Source organism: Tachypleus tridentatus, chromosome 9, assembly GCF_004210375.1.
Source record: "Tachypleus tridentatus isolate NWPU-2018 chromosome 9, ASM421037v1, whole genome shotgun sequence".
NCBI lineage: Eukaryota > Metazoa > Arthropoda > Merostomata > Xiphosura > Limulidae > Tachypleus > Tachypleus tridentatus.
Genome location: NC_134833.1, coordinates 41,940,172 through 41,962,411, shown reverse-complemented (window position 1 = coordinate 41,962,411; position 22,240 = coordinate 41,940,172). Strand labels below are relative to the sequence as shown.

The window sequence follows — 22,240 nt, the reverse complement described above, 5'->3', positions numbered from 1 at the left end:
ATCTACTCATGAGGTGTTGTTTATTGTCTATGATAAATATGTTCGACACTCTTATTTTGTAGTTTGTACATAGTGAACTACACTGCCACAAGGCCCGGCATGGCCAGGTGGGTTAAGGCGTTCGACTCGTAATCTGAAGGTCGTGGGTTCGAAACCCCGTCGTACCAAACATGCTCTCCCTTTCAGCCGTGGCGGTGTTATGTGTTGGTCAATCCCACTATTTGTTGACAAGAGTAGCCCAAGAGTTGGAGGTGGGTGGTAATGACTGGCTGCCTTCCCTCTAGTCTTACACTGCTAAATTAGTAACGGCTAGCGCTTATAGCCCTCGTGTAGCTTTGCGCGAAATTTAAAAGCAAACAAAACACTGTTACAAATGAGGTACGTGTCATGTTTTATTGTTGCAGGTGTGTTGATACACATGCATCTTTAATGTAATCAGTGTTATGATGCTCTTTAGCACTTGAGACATAAATACACCAGCATAAACGAATGTGTATTTTCTTGCGGCACAAAGTGATACGATGGGCTGTATGCGCTTTGTCCACCGCGGGAACTCGAACCACAAATTTTAGCGTTCCAAGTTCAGAGACTCGTCGCTAACCCACCGCAGGATCTGTAAATTTACTTCCAAAAGAAACTAATTTCCTGACATTTTTGCTGACTTGCTGTCATTATCTACAATGTTTGTAACCTTATTTTTTTGACTTGAGAGTTAAAGTTCTATATTATTGTCTACGAAGCAAATTTCTATGTACTCCAAGGTTCCTCTTTATAGAATTCTGCTGACACGTCCTAAAAGTTGCGACGACAAGGTACAAGAACCGTACATACCGTTCGTTGTACAGTGTGTAATAAGACGTATCGAATTTCAAAAACAAAGTATTTATGGATGTTAATAAAATACACATCTTACTAAGTTCATCCTTCGGTGTATGTAACGATCTGTAATACGAATTTCATTTGCGCCTGTTACAGGAAGTGAATTTCGTTCGAATTTTGTACATGGGTATAAAAGTAACCTTTAATTTATTACTGTTGATTTTCATTTGTATTTTATATAAAAAAAAAATTACTTTCGAGTAGCCTCAAACGATCTTAATAATAAAACCTTTGGTACGATTTTCTCTCTCTCTCTCTCTCACACACACACACGCACACACACACACACACACACACACACACACACACACACACACACAGTAGTTTTTCTTCGTCAACAAAGGTAAAAATGTTTGTTTATAAATTGATTATAGTTGCAAATAAATATTTTAAAGGTATAAATAAAATCGATTTAGTAGAGGAAAAACTTCGAAGATATTTGATATTTAAGTAACGAGAATGTTTGTTTTTTCAAGGCCTATTTATGTATTTGTTGCTTTAACGCACTACAGTTCAACTATGCTACAGAGTTTTGAGGAGCTGGTCGTTCAGATATCTAAAGTTATATTGTAATGTCCGACTTAATCATTGAAATTTTGCTCATTGTTTCTTTAGTGTGTAAATAACTTATTTTGAGATGACTACATATTTACGTTTTTCTTCTAGGCTTCAGTTTTATAAAGCCATATTGATAGTGGATATATTTTGATCATTCTTCCGGTAATGTTTGTATTATTAGGTTAGGTGTTTTGCTTACGAACATTTTTTGTGCATGTGGTATTTTGTATTTGAATACATTAAGTTTATAAAATGTAAAGGCATTGCTGTATTTTAAGAAAGTAAAACACTTTGAACGATCTGACTAAACTTCTCGTGCGTAACGTTAAATACGTAGAATTTGATGGCCGTGCGGGACGTCACGTTGACTTGAGGTTAAATGCGAGCTTAGCCATTCCCACAACACGCGATATTCAACAATCGGCTGTAGTACAAAAGATACTAAGCTGAAAGGTCTAATCAAAAATGACAATCAGATCCAACTTGTCTAGTAACAGATACCAGATCTAGCGACGTTTTTAGTACCTAGGTGCTGGGAGCAAGTATTGTAAAACTCGACATTGCTCTCAAGTCTTTACTCAGCAGTCTATCTGTACAGATTAAAAACAAATGAAGAAACAACAAGCACACAACCGTAGCATAGCCTGCTACCTGAGATGAGGTTCTGAGGGATGACAATGCATTCTCCAAATACCTTTCCTTTTGTAATGCGTAGTAGTATCTACATCTATTCTTCACTTAGGCATATCGTGACATTATCCATAATTCCATACTTTAGTCGTTTTTGTTTTTTTGCATATTTCAATGATCTTTAGTAAGCTACACACGCACACGTTACTCTTTTGATTATATAGATTTATTAGTAGTATTATAAAACGATTTATTTTAAGATTTCAGTACGATAAAGTAACATTTATGATTTGCACATTTTTCCTGTACTAATGTGAACTCGGAAGAGTTAAATAATAAAATCTTTGGTCTGAACAGCTCAGAATCGATAACTGGTAAAACAGACTTCCGTTTTTGACTACAAACATTAGCTTTGCGCGAAATTCAAACCAAAACTACAAACATTTGCTGTCTGTAGTAGAAAACAAAATCTTTGGTAACAGTTGGTGTCACTAAATCCTTCATGATGGTAATTAGTGTTAATAGTTTTCGTTTCGGTTTACTACTCTTGAAGAAATAATTTATTCGATTAAATAAAAATATTTGCACTTTCATAATTGTGTTTCAAGTGGCGGTCAAGTGCGGCTCAATATTTGGTGTTCCCCTCGTTTGGGGATCATGGATGTGTCTATAAGTGTGAGAATGAAATCCTATCATTCCATTAGAATAACCCACAAGTTTGCGGCGGATGGTGTTGTCCAGTTGATTTTTCTCTAGTCTATCACTTTAAAATTAGAAACAGCAAGCGCAGATAGCCCTAGAGTAACTTTTTATACAAAATTCAGTAATTTTTTATTTTATTTCGATTGTGCGAAAAAATAAGAAAAACAAGAAAACGTATGATTTTTTTTTTTCGGAGAGGAATATGAATAGTTTGTGGGAAAATCAGAAGAAAAAACTGTTTTTGAAAAATCGAGTATTTAAACCAGGGGTTCCCAAACTTTTTAGACATGCAGAGCTTCACATCAGAAAGAACAATCCGGAGATTTAATAACAAACAAAACGTCACTAGCACCAGATAAAGTTTACTTCAATCTTTCAGAATCTAAATTTATTAAAAATATCAATATTTAAAGAAAAATTTCTGCTTGAAAAATTTATATCAGTAAAAGTACAGCGTACTTACTTATTAGAGGTTTGGATGGGGTTGCCTTTGTTCATAAAGCAGTTAAATTTTTGGAGTTACGGTTGTTACCTATAAGCGAAAATCATCTTCAATATTTAGCCTGTTTCTAAATTTGATCTTTGTAGCTATATACAGTGAAAACGTTTGCTCAAAGATATGTTGTTGGAAAACCATCAAAATTTTCAAAGATCTGTTACTTACTTCAGGGTATTCCATGGCCATTTAAATCCAAAATTGTGCAAGTTCCTCCTGCAGACATTTTGTTTTTAGGGTATAATCAGTATAAATTTGAGTTGTTCTTTCTATTTCAAAAGCAAATTGTTGGTATTTGCAGAGTCAAAGGGATTTTGAATCCACAGTAATTTTTCTAAATGAGGAGGGAAGTACTCCCCAATAGTTGTACACAAATCAGATGTGTGCTGCAAGACAAACTTTTACATCTTCACTTAAGGAAATTTCATAAGTAAAAACCCACTGAGATTTTCGAAGCAGTTGAGTTCTGTGAGGTATCATATTCAGTAAAACTTTCATCATTTCTTTTCTTTCTTGTTTCGGTACTTCTTGCATCATTCTGCGTTGAAGTGCTTGCACACGACGATAACGCCGATGAATTACTATTAGGCCTAGGAAGATGTCTACTCGTATCAGATTTATTACCGATATTCAGCCACTTATCCATTGTAAGGGTGACAACTAATTATTAATTTGTCTAAAAACATTCTTACATCTTTGACACTTCAAAAGTATTTTTACGGACACAAAACAGCTTTTTAATGAAAACTCGTCCAAGCATTTGAGTTTTGTTATCATACTGACCTGAGATCAGTATTGCCATCAAGAAGTCAGAAATATAGATTTGTGGGGAAAAAAAAAAAAAAGCTAGGCTGCTAGAATAACATACTTTTCTAAAGGAAAATGTTAACCTGTTATTTTTACATTTTTTATTTTTAACAGAAATTTTTAAGCCAAATAACAAAATTTTAAGCCAGATCTGACGTGCGTCTAAATCTCGAACGAAATGAAACATGACGTCAGAGCTCATTGACACCAACTTTGTCTAATTAAACTTCAACGAATCTAATCTAACCTAATTATTACCAATTATAATTGCCATAAATATAATTATACTTAATGTAAATATACTTTGAAATTGAAACAATTGATACTGCATCTAATTGTATCGCAATGTTTCAAATTTGGGCAAGTTTCAGCTATGACGTCATGTTTCATTTTGTTCGAGATTTAGCCGCTAATCCAAATCTGGCTTTTCAAAGACAGTTGGCATCAATACCAAGAGTTGGACGATGTTTCATACGAATGATGCCTGCGATCTTGAGATTGTGCCATATCCACTAGCGATCAGTGGCGCCACTGTCGAAGTTAACCGAGATTGTATTAACACTTTAACAGCGAGAACTTCCCCTAAGCTAAATAGAATCGTGTGGCGTTAGGCAGAATAAAATAGTTAAAAGGCCCAATACGTTTTAAACTTCTTATATTAAAGATACATTTTACTTTTTTGTACATCATACTCTGGTTCAGTTTTATAGTTTTAGGAAAAAACATCAACATTCTAAAATTTCCTCGCGGAGCCCCAGATAACTATGGCGGTGCCCCAGGGGCTCTGCGGAACATAGTTTGCAAAAACCATGATATAAACAGTATGGAGCAAATCTGGATTTCGGAATCAAACCATATTGTTCGGTTGTGAGAAAGAAATATTTAAATATCATAATAATTAAACCATAGGAGATTAAACACACTAGTCGTATTTAGTAAATCGAACTACGATCAAACATCACATTTCGAATTAAGAAAAAAGTGAACTTTTCTGGGAAGAACGATAAACATGTACAGTCTTTATACCAAAATAAAGTGATTTAATTACGTAAATAGACTAATTGTTATTTAATAATTTATTTGACGGTGGATGCTAAACCTGTACTCAGCTGTATGAAACGTACTATACGAAGGCTATACTTTAACTATGCGATTTGAAATACGCGCTGTAACGTGGTAGCTATGCATGAACTCGGGTTTGAAAGGAATACTAACTGGTAACGTGAGGTTTAGGCGTGAATTAGGTGGTGTGAAATGTACACTAGTAACGTGAGGGCTAGGCGTGAACTCGAAAATTTTGAAACGCGCACGGGTAGGGGGAAAGTCAGGCCTATAACCACGACCACAACCGAACCGGACAAAATATTTCAAAACTGATTCTCTGACAAGTACTTTGTAGTCAAAATTATATTTGAAACGAAAGTTTACTTAGTGCTACAGCTATTTATAATTAAATCGGTGACCGCACTTAGATAAATGAGAATATAGGGTTTGGTACGACAGTAGATATATGCTATTACAGTAACATTAAGACAGTTACGTGCACAAACTTTCGTTACCATTTGCGTTAGAAAAGTTGTGTGCTTTTACGACAACCGTGACCAGGAAATTAACAAATGTTTATCCTTCGATTTCAAACAAATTTAATCATTCCTGTGGAATGCTTTCCTTCCTACGTGTATAAATTTACATCAGTCCAGACTCGTCGTTAGTCTTTTTGATCTCGAAACGTCTTTTTGAGTCTGAATTCTTGCAAATATTAGACGTAATCTTTAGTTGTGTAGTTCTAGCTGTTCGTTAACAAAGAGGTTTAAACTGGAAACTTGATCTGGCTAGAGAGTAGCTCAGTTTATGGCGCCAACGAATAGTTGGGCTTGACCCAATGATGACCCAGACGAAAGAAAGAACACTTAGTTTCATGGTTCATTAAGAATGGGTTAACCAATGCGAGCATTATTTTAAGAAAAACAGTTTGCTTTTGAAGTGTTTTTAGTCTCAATACCATCAATGAAGAAGAAGAAAAAGAAACCAGAAGAAAATACTGTTTTAACTGTATTTTCTATAAACGTTTTTATAATATATTCACTAGTTAAATATTTGTTTATATTAAATTTAATATGATGGGGGGGGGGGAAGTTGAGCAGAGATCGAAAGTGACGTTAAAATATGGCGGTGTTTTCTTCAAAGTGAAATGCTATGACGTATTTTGTTTCCACAATCATTTCCAGTGTTAGTTCCATTTTGTAATATTACCACATTTGTTTATATTACAAAAATTGTTCTTGGACATCAGTTTATCTGATAAATTAACTTCGCATATACTGCTGCTCACAATTTCGTCCGTACTGCCAAATATATCGAGCTTTTACAAACTATCTGTAGGTTCTTTAGCATTCGTATAAATTGTTTTTGTTTCCAATGAGCATGTTGATTTGAAGACTGCGTTTGCTCAGATGTTATGTTTGATCTATAAGGTGTCGCAAAGCTTTCACTGAGGGGAGGGGGGATCGACCAAAGTCGTGGAATGTGTAGACAAAAAAACAAAACAAATTCCTCAGGCATTCACGGAATTTCTGACATTACTTCAAAACGAGTGTTCAACTTGTTTCCTGAATATCAGTTGTACGGATACTTTCAATAGCCAATCACCAGTTCTATGCATCACTCGCTCTTCAGACGACACAACAAGAATTCCGCTCGTGACGTGTATCAGGCGTTCGTAATGCTTTCACGTTTTTGATTGACGTCATCGTTTAAGTTTGAACAATGATGTCGACAAGATTTTGTGTGTGTGTTAATTTTTTTTTTTTCTGAAAAAGTGAAAATTAAGATCTTTTGGTATTCGCGCCCGTAACGCTAATTACCGCGTTTTAAACGTTGCAAATCTTTATTTTCAACTCGGGTCTATTGAAACGGTTTGCCCTCAATGACCGGCATTTGTCGCTATAAGTTGACCTCGACCTGCCTTCATTGTTTACCTCCTAAAGAAACTGCTTCAGAATCATAGATTTGTTTTTATAGTAACAATGATGCCAACTTGACTAGTTGCCAAGGGTTATAAGAAAGTGGGTGAAATTTTGTGACTGCTTCAGCTATTGTGAAGGGCACTTTATTTATAACAAACCTAGAATTTTCAACATGATTGAAATACGTCATATATGTCTGTGAAGTACATAGATAATAAGGTAACAATATTTTGTTGTAAGTTCGTCTTTTTACTCGTAGTTTATATTTGGAAAGGTGCACTGTGTGTGTGTGTGTGTGTATTGTATATTACTTTTATTAATTCGTAGAGTTGTATGGTAATTAGTCAGCTGTACATAGCGGTAACAGAGCTAATGTGGTGGTTTTTGATGTGTCATTTGTCATGCTAGCCCTTGAACGCGACACTGACTTTGACAGCTCAACTTTCTAGCACGTGCGTTTAGGAATTCGTTATAAAGAGTCGACGCATCAACACAACTTTTTTGATAGATCGATGTACGTTTATTTTTTTTTTATTTTTTTTTTTTTGTATACGGACACGAGAATTTCTCGAGAAATCGCATTTCGTGTGTTGATTATAGTTAGTTTTTGTTTCTCGTGCTCTCCTTGTAAAGAAATGCTGATTTTTGGGTTGAATGTATGGATACAAACCAGGGTGGAGGCATTGAAACACATCTGCTGCTCGGGGTTTATAGTATTAAGAGACTTCTGAAAAACAAAATTGACTTTTGTTTTAATATACACAGGAAAACGTAGGTCTTTTGGTCAACTGGGATGGAAATAAATTTGGAGATGTTTGAAATAACTGAGGTTTTGGACTTGTTTGTACACTTCTATCATAGACATCCACGATTCACTTTAAGGTATTTTGTATTTGAGTGTATATACATGTTTCTAGCAGACAAATCCACTACTTACTTTAAAGGAACTCGGATTTCGAACTGAACTTATACAGGAAAGTCAAGGTAGAAACGTTTCGACTTTCCGTTTCAGTCAGCGAGCACGTTTTTCAGAAGTTTATATCTTGTTCTATGTTATATTTAAGTGAATGTTTTGGAGTTCTTGATCTTATTATCGGTACATATTAAAGCAGAATAGTCATTTGAGAGATACTTAAAACAAGCTACAATATCTGTTTACTTCCTTGCATCTCGAACGATTCTTTTATACATTAATTTGTAGGGTTTGCAATCATAATTAGATAATCAAATAAACGTATTTGTTTTGTTTTTTTTTGTTTTTTTTTGCATTTTTCAGGATTAACAGCGGATCCCGTATGCAACTGTGAAGCTAATCAGTTCGCTTGTACTCCTAACTCTCGTACAAACTGCAGTTGTATCCCTTCCAGGTGGCGCTGTGATTCAGACAACGATTGTGATAATGGGAGTGACGAACTCGGATGTGGTGAGTGTATTTTATTTACATGTATATATTTTTTGCAGTTTGTTTTAAACGAACTTATTTCTATAGTGGTTTACAGCTTACAAAGTGTTATTAACGTTTAAGTGTTGTTGATAATGTGCAGACGAGCGCCCAGCGAAGTAAAGTGTTCTGGTTATTGCCCGTATTAATTAAGACGTGTTATGTGCAAGTCTTAATTGTAAACTTTAAAAATAATACAGTAAAACTCTTTTATTAAATGTGCTGAAAGATGTTCATATAACTTTTACGTATTTAAAATTTTCTCTTGTTGAAATGATCCTCTTCGTTTAACATTAATTGAAATACATATCAAAGATTTTTCTTAATTTGACCGTAATATGTGCATTGCGAATATATGTTTAATATTTGTGCTTTTGTTAAATTTTAATTGGAATGATAACTAGGGCGTCACCTGTAATTCTGATATAACTTCTCGGTGTAATCTAAGAATTAATATGTAGTTAGACTTATCACATTAAAAATTGTTTTAATGATAGATAAGGTGATACTATATAACATACATATCAGTGTAAAAGGTCGCTTACTCTTCTCACTTAGTGTTTGTAGCTTTAAAGAAACATTTCTCACTAGAAAGTATACATGACGCCATATCTTAATAACCCCAAACAATAGGTTACAAGGGAGCAAAGGTAGTAATTTCTTGCCCTAATTATACAATAGGTGATCACAGAACGCTCCTAAGAGGTTGGTTACAATATTTGTATTCTTGTAGAGCCATAGCTCCCTGAATGTATTAACTTTTCTCGTTTGGGTGACTTCTATGGAATCTGAACAAGCAACGTTTGGGTAACTTTGGTTCTTCTTTCAATACTTCAAGACACTTTTCTTATCCCAAACATTGTGCTACTTTATCACAGTTCCTTCCTCTCACTTTATTTAGTGAAATGTTTAACATAGTAAGTACAGACTTGGCGTCAGAGACAAACAAACCATGAAAAGCATATTCCAATTTATATAGTCCAATGAAATATTCAGGAGAGGTCGAGCAAAGACAACAACTTGCTCATGACTTGCAAAACCAGTGTCCTTAAAGTAAGATACTTGTGAAAGAAAATAAGTTTATTTGAACCATAAGAGAGAGAAAACTCAAGAATATCAACCACTTTTATGAACTGAGGATACGTTTTAATGAATATTAATTCCCAGCTTAAATTTGGGAAAAATGTTTTTCATCATAAAGTAGCCTTGCATATAGAGTGGGGAGTGTTTCTTTAGAAGCTTGTTGAAAAATTACTTGGAATTTATTAACTTGTGTGTGTGGAGATCGGGTGTTTGTCATAAAATAAATTAAGATCCTGACTGAAAAGAGCCGAACTTCTGAGTTAATGTTATTTCAATAATGAAACTTATTTTTTTTAGTTATTATGGGGCATGAAATTGTAAAAAAAAAAAGAAAAAACGAAGTGAGAAGTTTCCACCTATTCAGGAGTAGTTTCCTGTATTATAATTTTAATTGCGAGAGCAATGTTTAGGGATATGCGTTATTTGATCATTTGCCCTTTTGTAAACCAACGTGACAAACTTGCATAAGTCAAGGTGTGAAATTAAAGCTGATTATACATGAGGATATACATTGTGTTGCAGGAATTTTCCGACGAAAGAAATTAATTTACAGATGCAAGCCATAAATAGAAGAGAAACCATCAAAGTCGTACCAATGTTCTGTTTTCATCTTCCATGTTGGTATCGTCTGTCTATAATTAAGTTTGCGTTTTGTGACTTGTTTTATTAAAGTTTAGTGTATGTTTGAGTCAGTTGAAGTAGAAAAACTGCATAATTTATTTTAATTTAAAGAAAATCTCTTTGTACAGAGTTGTATAGGTTTCATTGGTATTGTACAAAGTAACACGAAGATGACCTGAATCGTATATAATATTGGTATGCTGATTAAAGGGGAGAAGAGGGGGTTATTGTTTAAATCGATTTTGTAACGTTTCTAATGATGGTTGTAACTAAATTGTATGCGATAATTTTACGTACAACATTTTTGCTAGTGTCAGCTTCTGTAAAAAAAAAAAAAAAAAAGTTCCGGACTAAAATTTGGAAGTTGATAAACGATCTTTACTATTTCGACTTCCAGCGGAAGAGTTTGTACACTGTGGGTGTTCTGTCTGTGTTGCGTGTCGCTTTAGTCCTGTAACAATGTTTAATAGACCAAAATCTGACGTAACAAGACACTATGAAATTACTGAAGTCCCTAAATATAATCCAGGAGGAAAGACATTCACGAAGTACACGTCAGTTACATCTATTGCTAATGTTGGCATGGAAACGGTGACGTTAACGCGCTAGCCTCAAGTGTACTTGAGGTTTATTCTTTAGTGTGATGTGTCTGTTAAAACATTTTGACTTATTCGGAAGACATCACGACACCGACGTTTTCATGTGCACGATAACTCTGTATAATATAAACAACAAAACAAAATGGGAAAACTACATGTTTTGGTGAAGAATATGATCCGCCATCTTTAGATGTCCTGTAGACAATTGGTACTTAACTGTTGAATAATAATGAACGCTGTCATAAAAAAATGTAATTCTCATAGTTCTATACCCATCATATGCACATAAGGCTCCAAAAATACACACTGCGGGAATGGCTAATTTTGTTATTGTAATATTTTCACTCGGAATGAATGTATCGGAGCAGTAGAACAAGGAAGTTCACATTGTTTGCTTGTGAACGCTGTATTATCATATCGTCAATTTTGCCCATACATAACATAATATGAGGCACGTTTCAGTTCAGACCAATAACGTTAGAATTGCGTTCAATAAATTGAAGTATAGTGTTGTGTCATGAAAATTTAATTACTGGTTATTATCGTTTCACTTGTCCGTCGTTTCCTAAGATCTGGTATTATTTAATGACGCGCATTGTCGCTTTGTATGCAGTATTATAGCAGATATACAAAGTTATTATACCACATAAATGCGACGTAGCTTCATGGATATTTAAGGTAGATGTGTAAGTATAGGTTTTGTTTTAGTAAACAATCCAACGGTAATCAATTATTAATTGCTATTGAAGCACGAGTTACGTAATGATAATTGTGAGTCCTTGTAAAATGGAAAAGTTTGGTACGTTTATAGTTCTATGTTCTCATGCAGGGCGTAAATTTTTTTTACACCCGATGGGGAGGATGATTTTTGCAACCACTTATGTGGACTGTTCAATTTGCAAATTGGTAATCTCTGTGACTGCATGTTTACAGCTTTCAGGTTCACGTAATCAGAGTAATCTTGTTGCCACGATACTTCAAGGTTTCCATGTAGGTTTGTATAAGTGAGGTGTTGTGAACAGTTTTCAAAATGTTAATATAATAAAGACAAATGTATCACAAATTAACTGCCACATTAATTTATTCCTGCACACTGCACAGTATTAAAGATGGCCATTATACTTGACAAGGTTACTAATAACTTTCATTGCATGAATTACGTTTTCAAATATTAATAAAATTAGTAATTACCCTTGATAAGTTTATATCTACTGAAAAACTGTTCATGTTTGAGAAAAATAATTGAAATGTCTTTGCAAACTCTTGAAAATTACATATCAATACAATGTAGCACATAATTATTCATACTTTTCATTGAAGTAAGATTCATTTAGTCCTCTAGTCTACATGTTCCCAAACGTAGACCTCCTTTGTGATGATCTGTTTATGAATTCTTTCGTAAGCTCTTCTATATTTATCTTGTCCACCTCATCTTTGTGAGTGTGACAGACTACCACATGGTTGAGGCGGCACTGAGACATAGTTGACCTTAACCACATCTTCAACCGTCTTAATGCAGAAAAGCTGCGTTCACATTCGCAGCTGGACATACAAGCAAAATTTTCATGAGAAGAAACCTTCACTAAACATCTGCTGGCTTGTTTCATGCATTTTACTGTAAGCATCCTTAGCACCTTTCAGAGATGCTGCTTTTGTTGTTCCTTTGTACGTGAGTAACTGCACAACGGCTCAAGTTTCAGAGATTTCTGGATAGAAGTTTATAACCGAGTAGTCAATATTGCCAGATGTGATCATGTTTTCAAGTGCCAGATATTGCCTCAAGTCATTGTTGTCTGCATTGAATCTAGTGGTCAGATGTTCTATGATTGTGTCCACAAGTTCAAAATATTGGCTTCTGTAGTAATTTCTAGCTGTTGCAGAATGGTGTGCTGAGCCATCACCTGTGATCCTTCTGGGGGATCTACGAATGCATGGTAGTTTAATAGGCACCAGATCTAGGGAAGTTACCTTTTTCTCAGCTTCATCAAATATCTTGTTCTAATTTTCCTCTGTTCACAATACCCGCGGTTGCTCAACTTTCATTGCAAAATGCTTCAGTCATGCCAGATACTGTCACTGATTTTGCTTTGAATGCATAGTTTAGTTCCTCTAATGCAGCTAATGGATGCTGAGCCATCAACAATCCTAAAACTGTCTTTCCTTTGTCAAATCTGTCCAGCAGACCTTATGCTTTCACTGCTACATATGATTTTTCATTTGCTAATTCAGACAAAGAATCAACAATGTCACTGTAGTGATCATTAGCACATGTAATTGCAGATAGGCGGCACAACCAGCGTGTTGGACACAGTGGGCAGTGTCTTTGCCTGACCTCTGAAGCAAGGCACCAAGTTCATGCACCCACTGGATATAATCTCTAACACATTCACAAACTTTAACTGCATGTTGCATTACTAAATTAGCCTTGTGTGCTCCACAGTGAAAAACAAAGCTGACGGTTGCTTCTCTTTTATTTTTGCCTGACATCCACTGTACGCACCACTCATGTTAGCGGCTCCATCATAAGTTTGTGCTCTTAATCCTGACAGTGGTAAGTTGAGTCTAGTCAGTACATCAAGTATAGTCGAGGATATTGTTTCACCAGTTGTATTGGGAACACTGGTGAAACCAAGAAATGTCTCAAGGACGTCAAGGTTCTCATCTACGTATCGTACACGTATTGCTTCCTGTTCGGCACCTGTAATATTTTGAGTGCCATCAACCATTAATGCAAAGATTTTACTTTGCTGCACTTCGTGTGCTATGTTCCTTCGTATTTGATGGCTGAACATTTCTATTTCATTCTGAGACTGGGGTGATGTGAATGTGGTTTATTTGACAAGTAGGCCGTCAACTCAGGATCTTCCTCTTCCAGGAGCTTCATTAACTGCAGGAAGTTCCCCTCCGTATCAGTATGTCCACGTAATGCTAAACCTTGACGCAGTAAGAAACGTAAACTTCTGAATATTTTAGCTAGACTTCTTTTGCATTCATCCTGCTGCTTCTTTTTTCCATCATGTAGCTGGACAGTCACTGGAGTTACATCAAGTGAAGCTTCTGGAGATATAGCGAATCTGTGCTGAGAGGAGGATTGGTGTTCGTTGAATTTCTGTTTTGCCTTGTTCCAGTTGCAAAAACTGGTGGATATGAAGGTATACTCCACTGGCCTCTCAATTTTCCTGTAAAAGGCCTCTCTTTTCCTTGGCACATTGAAAGCATATGATTTTTGAGTCTGATTGTCGAAGTGCAGCCATGGGAACTCATCAAACCACTTGCCCTGGAAGTTGATATTTTGCTTTCTGTCGTGGTATTAGTTGTGCGTCTGGATGATGTGGCTTTCCACACTGTATCTGTGGAGTGTCAGATTTTTCATTACTGCACAATCTTGTTTCACAACTATTTGGTGGTTCATGATGTGCAATAGTTGCACAAGCATTTTCAGACTCGTCGTCTGATGAACATGGTATTTCCTCTGTATGGCAAGTTTCTATTCCTTTGCTTGAGGCTGTTGGATTATCTGCATTGTCACTTGTAATACTAGTAACTGGCTTGTAGAACTGTCTAATATCGGAAAGTTTCAGACGCTTGCTTGTCATAATTGGAATCTGTTTCCCAGATGACTCAACAGGCTAAAATAGTCTTTCTTGAAAAACTCTAACGTACAACAAACGAAGACAGGACAGAATGTACAGTTTAGTCCTACTTCCAATGTATTTAAGTCGAACGCGCGAACCTTACACTACGTACAAGGCGTAGGTAGATTCTGTGATAGTGCTTGCAAGCCTTGCATGTATACTTAGGCCAACTGACTGATACTTACGAACTATCGTTTAAATCGAAAAGCTTTGAAGCACGCTTATATTAAAGATGTACATTTCGGCTACTGAAAAAGCCTACATGTCGGCCTAATTATGTAATTCGATTGGTAAGAACACGAGAATCACAAGAACAAACATTTTGTAGCCTGTGATGTAATAAAACGATTCAACAGACTAAACACACCATCCCACTCAAGGATTTACGCCCCTGTTCTCAGTAAATTCATTTACTTGGGTATATTTAATGGACTATATTGTCATTTATAACTTCTAGTATGTACAGTTTTGTTAAGTTTTCAGAACAACTAAGTATTAAAGGTAAAAAGGGTGTATGTATCGTGCATAATGACGTGTAGATAAAGGGGCTAGCGTGGAGTAACTGCACTGATGTAGCAGATGTTTGAGTCGGCTGCGGAATCCAGAGTTCATATTATATTTATCAAGAAAAATCGGTAACAGAGAAATCTGAAACACGTACACACGTAATAAGAACGAAATTAAAATGCACACACACGCATACCCGGAGAAAATGCACATGACAGTTAGAAGATGGTCGGAAGATGGACATCATGGAATTCGTGTTGGACGGTTATTTTATTTTATATGTATTAAACGCAGGGTTACTTCTTTCCAGGTTGTGTCTGATAACGTGTTATACTTTCAGTGCTTTTTTAATGCTGTCATTGTCTTTGATGTAAGGCTGAAAGCTTAATGGCAAAATTGTGGCTCGGTGTTCGAGGTGGGTTCAGCATTGATAAACCATTGTACATCTTCGATAACAAATTTGCAACATGAAGTCATCTAGGGAAAACAAAACAAGTAGCATACCAGAAGACAGTAGAGATTCCCATTTAATAAGAAGAAACATGACATTGGTCTGTAGTTGTGTTTTTATCTCTAAGTGAAAACTGAGATCATATGAATTCGAATCATGACTGGTTTTAGTTTCCCTTCGTCAGAAGACATTGTGGAGCAATATTCCACTCATATTTCCTTGGTAAACATCTTCTATCGTTGCTATAGCTCAACTCCTAGTAACTGAGTAGTTACACAGAGCTAATTCTTCGATGTGGGAAAACTTGTATTCCTTGGACATGCAAATGCGTATTGCTTCATAAAACAAGTTAACTTTGAAGATAGGGTAGAATAGCTATTGGAAAATGAAATATATAAGCTTTCAGATCAGTGTTTTCTTTGTTTGTATTTTGTTTATCTTCGATGTCCCTAGTTGGTATAACGACGCTATCAATAAAACTTTACCTTAATCGCTTGCAAGGTGGTTCTGTCATAGCGATTCCACTTTCAAATGGCGCTCGAAGTTTCGTGACCGGCAATATGCTCCGTCGCCTCTCGATCTTTAGCATCTTTGGAAAATTAAGTCTGTTAGTAAATATGTAGTGTCCATCCCATAATACATAATCACATGACATTTTGTGAGATACATGATTTTGATGGGAGGTCAAGGTTACAAAAGGCAACAAATGGACTTGTTGAAATCATTGTTAAACACCTATACCCATCAACTGACCGTTCTGTACTAATACTGTCGTTAGACCGGGATTTTTTAAATTTTATTTTTCCGATAATTCTCCAATAAAGCTAGGGGTCGGAGAGAGGAAAGTGTAGCATCGGTCACTAGCGTGCATGTAATTTAGGTGTGTTCACATCACATTCCTCATTCAGAGTTTGACCTATTAAGTTGTCACTGGTTTCATCCAAATTAAATTTTTGTATTGAATGTCTTACAACATCAAAGTCAATCCCACAATTCGTTGGTAAGGGTAGCCCCAGAGTTGGCAGTGGGTGGTAATGACTAACTGCCTTCCCTCTAGTCTTAAATTGCTGAAATCGGGACGGCTAGCGCAGATAGTCATCGTGTGGCTTTGCGCGAAATAAAAACAAAACAAAACCAAAATATGTACTACACCACTTCTGTCAGAACGGAATCATGTTTTACTTCAACAATAAAATCTTCTGTTTTTCTTGTCACTTACCTACAGAAATGTATAACAAAAGAAAAAAAACACATTGTAACCGTAGGTCTGTGAACTTGTGATATTTGCTTTATATTTATTCCTCGTGCTCATATTTTTGGAGAAAATTAATCTAGGCCTTTTTTTCTTTCATCCATACACTAAACTTTGACATTATAGTGGTATTTGGCGTTATGAACACCCAGTTGCAGTTTTCGCTGTGGTCGTTGTTACGTGTCATAAATAATCTCGGACGAGTCTGCGATTTATTATGTTACGTATTAAGATTTCAAATAGCTGTAAATTTGAATTTAAAAGTTAATTGAATATCAATATGTATTAAATTTATTTGCTGACAAGATTGATACATAATTCTGTTAACACAAATATATTTTAATATACAAACAACACAATTTATAATACCTGTTATTACATATATTGGCTTATATACAAGAGTTTTGCAAACTATACTGAGTCTTCTATCTGGTCTAGAACTGAATATTTTATCGACGATCCAGATCCATAAGGAGCAAATTAATTTAAGTTGATGTTGCTACACCTCGCTTAAACTAGCGCTATCTTTTCTGGTCTGGCCACACCCCATTATAAGCCGACTTTTACCGACGAAGATATTTAAACTAAACTAAACTAACGTGGCAGGGGTTCAGTTTAGAGAGAGAGAGAAATCCGAAGAGTTCTCTCTCCAACTGGGGTGTTCAGGAACTTTGTAGTTCCTCTTCGTCCCCTTTCGTGGATTGTTATTAGGATTAAGTGGTGGGTTTTTTTTATTATTATTATTTTAATAAATTAATTATCGTTATTATTCTTGACTTTTTAGGTGGGGAATGTCTCACTAAATGGTCTTTTGGGTGGAGGCAAAGGTAGCAGTGGAAAGAAGGAAAGGTCGGGACCTGTCTCGAAAAGAAGATATTTAATGTCTTTGTAGAAATAATATTCGAACTCTGTAAACGTTCCTGGTCAAATTGTGTAGTTTTCCGATTAATAAGCGTTAATCATAATTATCATCCGAGACGTATAGTATACTGACTATATCTGACCAATAATATAAAATTCTTGGCGCATTGGTTTATGTAGTTTAAGACGATATTCTTGAACGTTCAACAGTGTTTGAAAACACGTTAGCGTTTTCGTAAAACAAATATTGTTGATTTGTAACTTTCTCAAGAACCTTCTACAAATTTAGAGAACAAGCGGGACTTGCGCAATACACACCCAACAATGTTTTGCATGCATGAAACTGAAACACGCGTAGGTATTAAATAAATACATAACAATAAATTCGTTGAATCGTGAATAAACATTGAGCCTGTAGCACCACAAATTACAATCAGCTGGCGTTTGGATATATTACGAAAATGAAAGAAAATTTTGTAAAAGTAATCATTTGTATTATCTAGTTAAACTACAAGAAGTTTTGTAAGTTCAATCTTTGTAAAAGTTAAGTGCTCGTATCCATTCTTATTAAAGTTTACTGTTAAAGAAACTGTTAACCATTTTTGTAAACGCTACACGTACGATTAAGGAAACTGTTTATCACATTGAACGAAAATCTCGTTAAATGTATACAAAAAAACAAGGTTTTTGAATGAAATATTCTTATTTTTCTATTTTCACTACAACTACTGGCGCGTGTATTCCTGCACAAAACTGTATATAAATACCGTTGAAATTTATGTACAGTATCCAAACTTTTCAAAATTGCTAAAGTCGCATCCTAAAGCATTTCATTTTAAGGACTGCGTGTGTTACAGTTGAAATATCACTCTTTCATAACCAATGTACAAAGACCATTTTTCCAAATTTCCACTCGGGTGTTCTGTATGTAGTCATAACATCCTTGTAACCCTGATGTGCAAAGATCATAGCCACGCTTCTTATTCTTAGTTAAATGTTAAGTACTATATCAGCTATCCTGTAGAAACTCGAGGGGTAATTGCGATTCTCGTCTAAGTTAGCATATGTTGGGATTCTCTGTTACATATGTTATTTGGTTAATTCAGTAGGTAATCTAAAGACTGTGGAATGTTACAGTAGGACTCAAATCTGATTTAAGTGTGGAATATCATTATTATTTATCTTGCCCTAATGTGTAGACGTGTTTAGAAACCATGCTTTCTACCTCAGCAGATAGTTTGAGTTCAAAAGAAAATGAGGACCTGTCATTAAGTATTATATTGTAAACGCCTTTTTCCCGTTGGCATTAGCATGGTTATAATCAACTACATTTGTCATAAGAAATTAGCATTAGGTCTGTTGTGTTTTTAACGTCGTTATTTATCTACAGTTACGACAAAGTGTTCGTACCCCTGCGTCGTGAGTAGTTTTTTCCTCACAACTTAAAAAGTATCACGATGAGGATAATAAAAGTATGCTATATTATAAATATTATACTAACACACTTCTACATAATTTTTTATGTGAATTGAATGACAATGAATGACTTATCACAAAGCCAACAGTTTCATAATACTGCTTTACAGAGGAAGTATGCGCATCACTGTTTCAGAACATAAGATGCATCATGCCTTATCACCCTTTTTGATCATGCCAAATCTTTCAGTCCACAAATCCTTACATCTCTGCTGCTGCTCTTTTTATTTATTTATTTATTTTTTTGCTATGCTGGTTGAGCTGACATTCTGACAAATTGAAAAGGGTAAATACAATCTAAAAATATCTCCAACTAACTTAACTACGATAATTTAACTCACCGTAACATAACAGCAGGTGAAAATTGATATAAAAATAAATCTACAATCAACTAACTGATAAAAACAAACAAAAATCCATGTCACGCAAAATAACATTTTAACAATAATTCGTATATTTACTGCAAAAAATGCATATTTACCATTATTATAACTAAATATCCAGTATTCATTCACAAACAACAGAAGAACAATATAAGCTTAGCGAAGCCAATACCAACAATTTATTTCTGTATTTACTCAAACACTTGTGTATATTGGGTCTGCGAGGAATTCAAAACGAGTCATCCGATGTCACTTATTTTCGTAATCACAAAGCTGCTGCCAAGAGGGCGCGAGATGTCTTCTGTGAACATTTCTCACTGCTCTCGGGTTAGTAAAAATCCTTCGCTGCTGCATTTGGCAATAATGATATATATAATAGGTTAGCATTATGGCTTAAAGAATCAAGCGAAGCGGCTGCATTACATGCCGCGTGCCAGCAAATTTCTTTTTGCGTGCCATAGGTTCGCCATCACTGTTCTAGGGTCTCGCGTGATACGTATAAAACAGCTCGTGAGTGACGGAAGAAGTATTTTTGTTGTACAGCTGCAGTCAATGTGTCGCAGGTCTATGAAGCTATAACTGTCATTAATGCTTATTAATCAGAAAATACCGAATTTGAGCAAGAATGTTTGTTTATAGATTTCGAACAATACGAGCTGTTTGACGTCAGTGAATTACTTTGGACGTTATTATTTCTATATGTATATTGCATATCTTTATCGTTAATAAGTGAACAAGTGGTGTTAGGCTAAACGTGAAACAACAGCTAGTTTGCTGTGGCGAGGTGTGACAATATTTGTTCGTCATGGATCTGTGTCGATAAAATATTCAGTTTTAGACCGGATATAAGATTATCTGTAAGTTTGCAAAACTGTTGCACATAAATCATATGTAATAACTGTTACTATAAATTGCATTGCCTTTTGTTTGTATATTAAACAATTTGTTTGATACATATTTTTTTTTTAATCTTGTTGGCCAATATCGTAAACTTCATACGAATTAACATTTTAAGTAACTTTTAAATTTAGATTCAGATTTCCGGTTTTTGAAATAATACGTAATGTATGTAATAAAGTAAATCAAAGACTCGTTAATAAAGTATAATACGTAACAAAATGGCTTGTCTTTTTGGATAATCACGAACTTTTACTAATATTTTGATATTTTCTTTTTAGATTGAACTCTCGATAAAGCGACGATATAAAATATTTTTAATATAAAACTTGTGGTATCAAGATGTGTAAACATTGGCTATCTTTGTTTGTCGCTATTTCACTGATTTTTATTTTTATTTCCGTGATAGTTTGAACTTTATTTCTACTCTCTGAAGTATTGTAACGTATTTACTGTATTTAAATGTCTACGTTTGTTTTATTAGTTTTCCTTTTTGCATGTGACTTGTATTGCGCAAGTCCCACCTGTTCTCTAATGTTGTAGAAAATCTTTGAAAGTAACAAACAATATTTGTTTTACGAAATTGCTCTAAACATTGTTGAAATTTCTACAAACTTGCGTAATTCGTATAAAATGCGGCTGGCTGAGAGAGATTATTGTTATTAATCAGCTACAGTTAGTGTGCTATAGGCCTAGAAAGCTATTAATGCCTGTTAATCGGAAAGCTGCAGAATTGGACCAGGAACGTTGGTAAATCTCGAACATTACAAACCGTTCAACTTCGGTGAATCACTTCGGACGTTACTGTTTCTATGAGGACATTAACTATCTTTGTTGGAAGGAGTTAGCTTTTACCCGGTGTGATGTTAGCTCAGAAGAGATCTTGTTAGCTTAGGCAAGATGTAACAAACTAAACTTAGAATTAATTGTGGCACAGCGGCACGTCTGCGGACTCGCACCGCTAGAAACCGGGTTTCGATACCTGCGGTGGGAAGAGCACAGATAGCCAATTGTATAGCTTTGTGTTTAACTTTGAACAAGCAAACCAAACTCGGAATTAATTTTCTCGTCGTGTACGTGGATCGTCGACAAAATATTTAGTTCTAGACCGAATAATAAGACTATTGTTTGTAAAACTTATTACTAATAATTACAAATGATGGTTTATATAACTTTTATTATAAATTGTATTTTTTTCGTTTGTATATTAAAATATTTGTTTAAAAAGACAAAATTGTGTATCAATCTTGTTGGCAAATAGCATATATTTGATACCTAATTAACTTTAAATTCAGATTTCCTGTAATATGAAATGGTAATATATTAACATAATAAATCGGAGACTCGTCCGAAATAAATTATAATACGTTACAATATTGACAAAGCGTTGGGTCTACTAACATCAATAATGGAAATGGTCTAATACTGTATTCTCTAAGCAGGTAAACTTTCTTCGCTCTTGAAAGATACTTTCAGTCTAACAGTCGATTTTTTAGGACCCCGTACTGTTGTAACTGGAAATGTATAATAATTACATTAACTTATTAAAAGCATGGTATACAGAACGATGCACGCTAAAGTTTCACTGTTGTACTCGTAAGAATACGTAAAAGTACCACTGTAAAATTAGCTAATGGTAATTCACACACACATGCTAGACTGGGTGTTACACGTTGTTCTTTTAATTTCATAAATACTTATAATGCTGTTTGTCATTGCGACAAGATCAAACTGTGGAACAGTGGAGACTTCTATATTTTTTTTTCTTATCATGAATTAATTTGAACTGTTCAAAACTTGTAATACTCGCAGTCCCCCCCCCCCAAAAAAAAATAGTCATCTGAGTTGTTGAACACACGAATACATGATGAGTAAAGTGTAACGCGTATTTAACATAATGGGATTTACAAAAGTGATCTGTTTAAATCTCCATTTATAAAACAGTTATCAAAAGTAAAGGTCAAATCCCGTCTCAATGACGAGAAGAGATCTACAA

At 35.0% G+C, this 22,240-nt stretch overlaps 1 protein-coding gene across 2 annotated transcripts in view; it reads left to right on the top strand.

The window, feature by feature from the left end:
* Lrp4 (LDL receptor related protein 4) overlaps positions 1-22,240 on the top strand; it is a 156,431-nt gene that overhangs the window by 66,796 nt on the left and 67,395 nt on the right. For both annotated transcript variants that reach the window (XM_076453984.1, XM_076453983.1), the window contains exon 2: positions 8,315-8,461. In XM_076453984.1, coding sequence (XP_076310099.1) covers positions 8,315-8,461 — 147 coding nt within the window. The remainder of the gene's footprint in view (positions 1-8,314; positions 8,462-22,240) is intronic.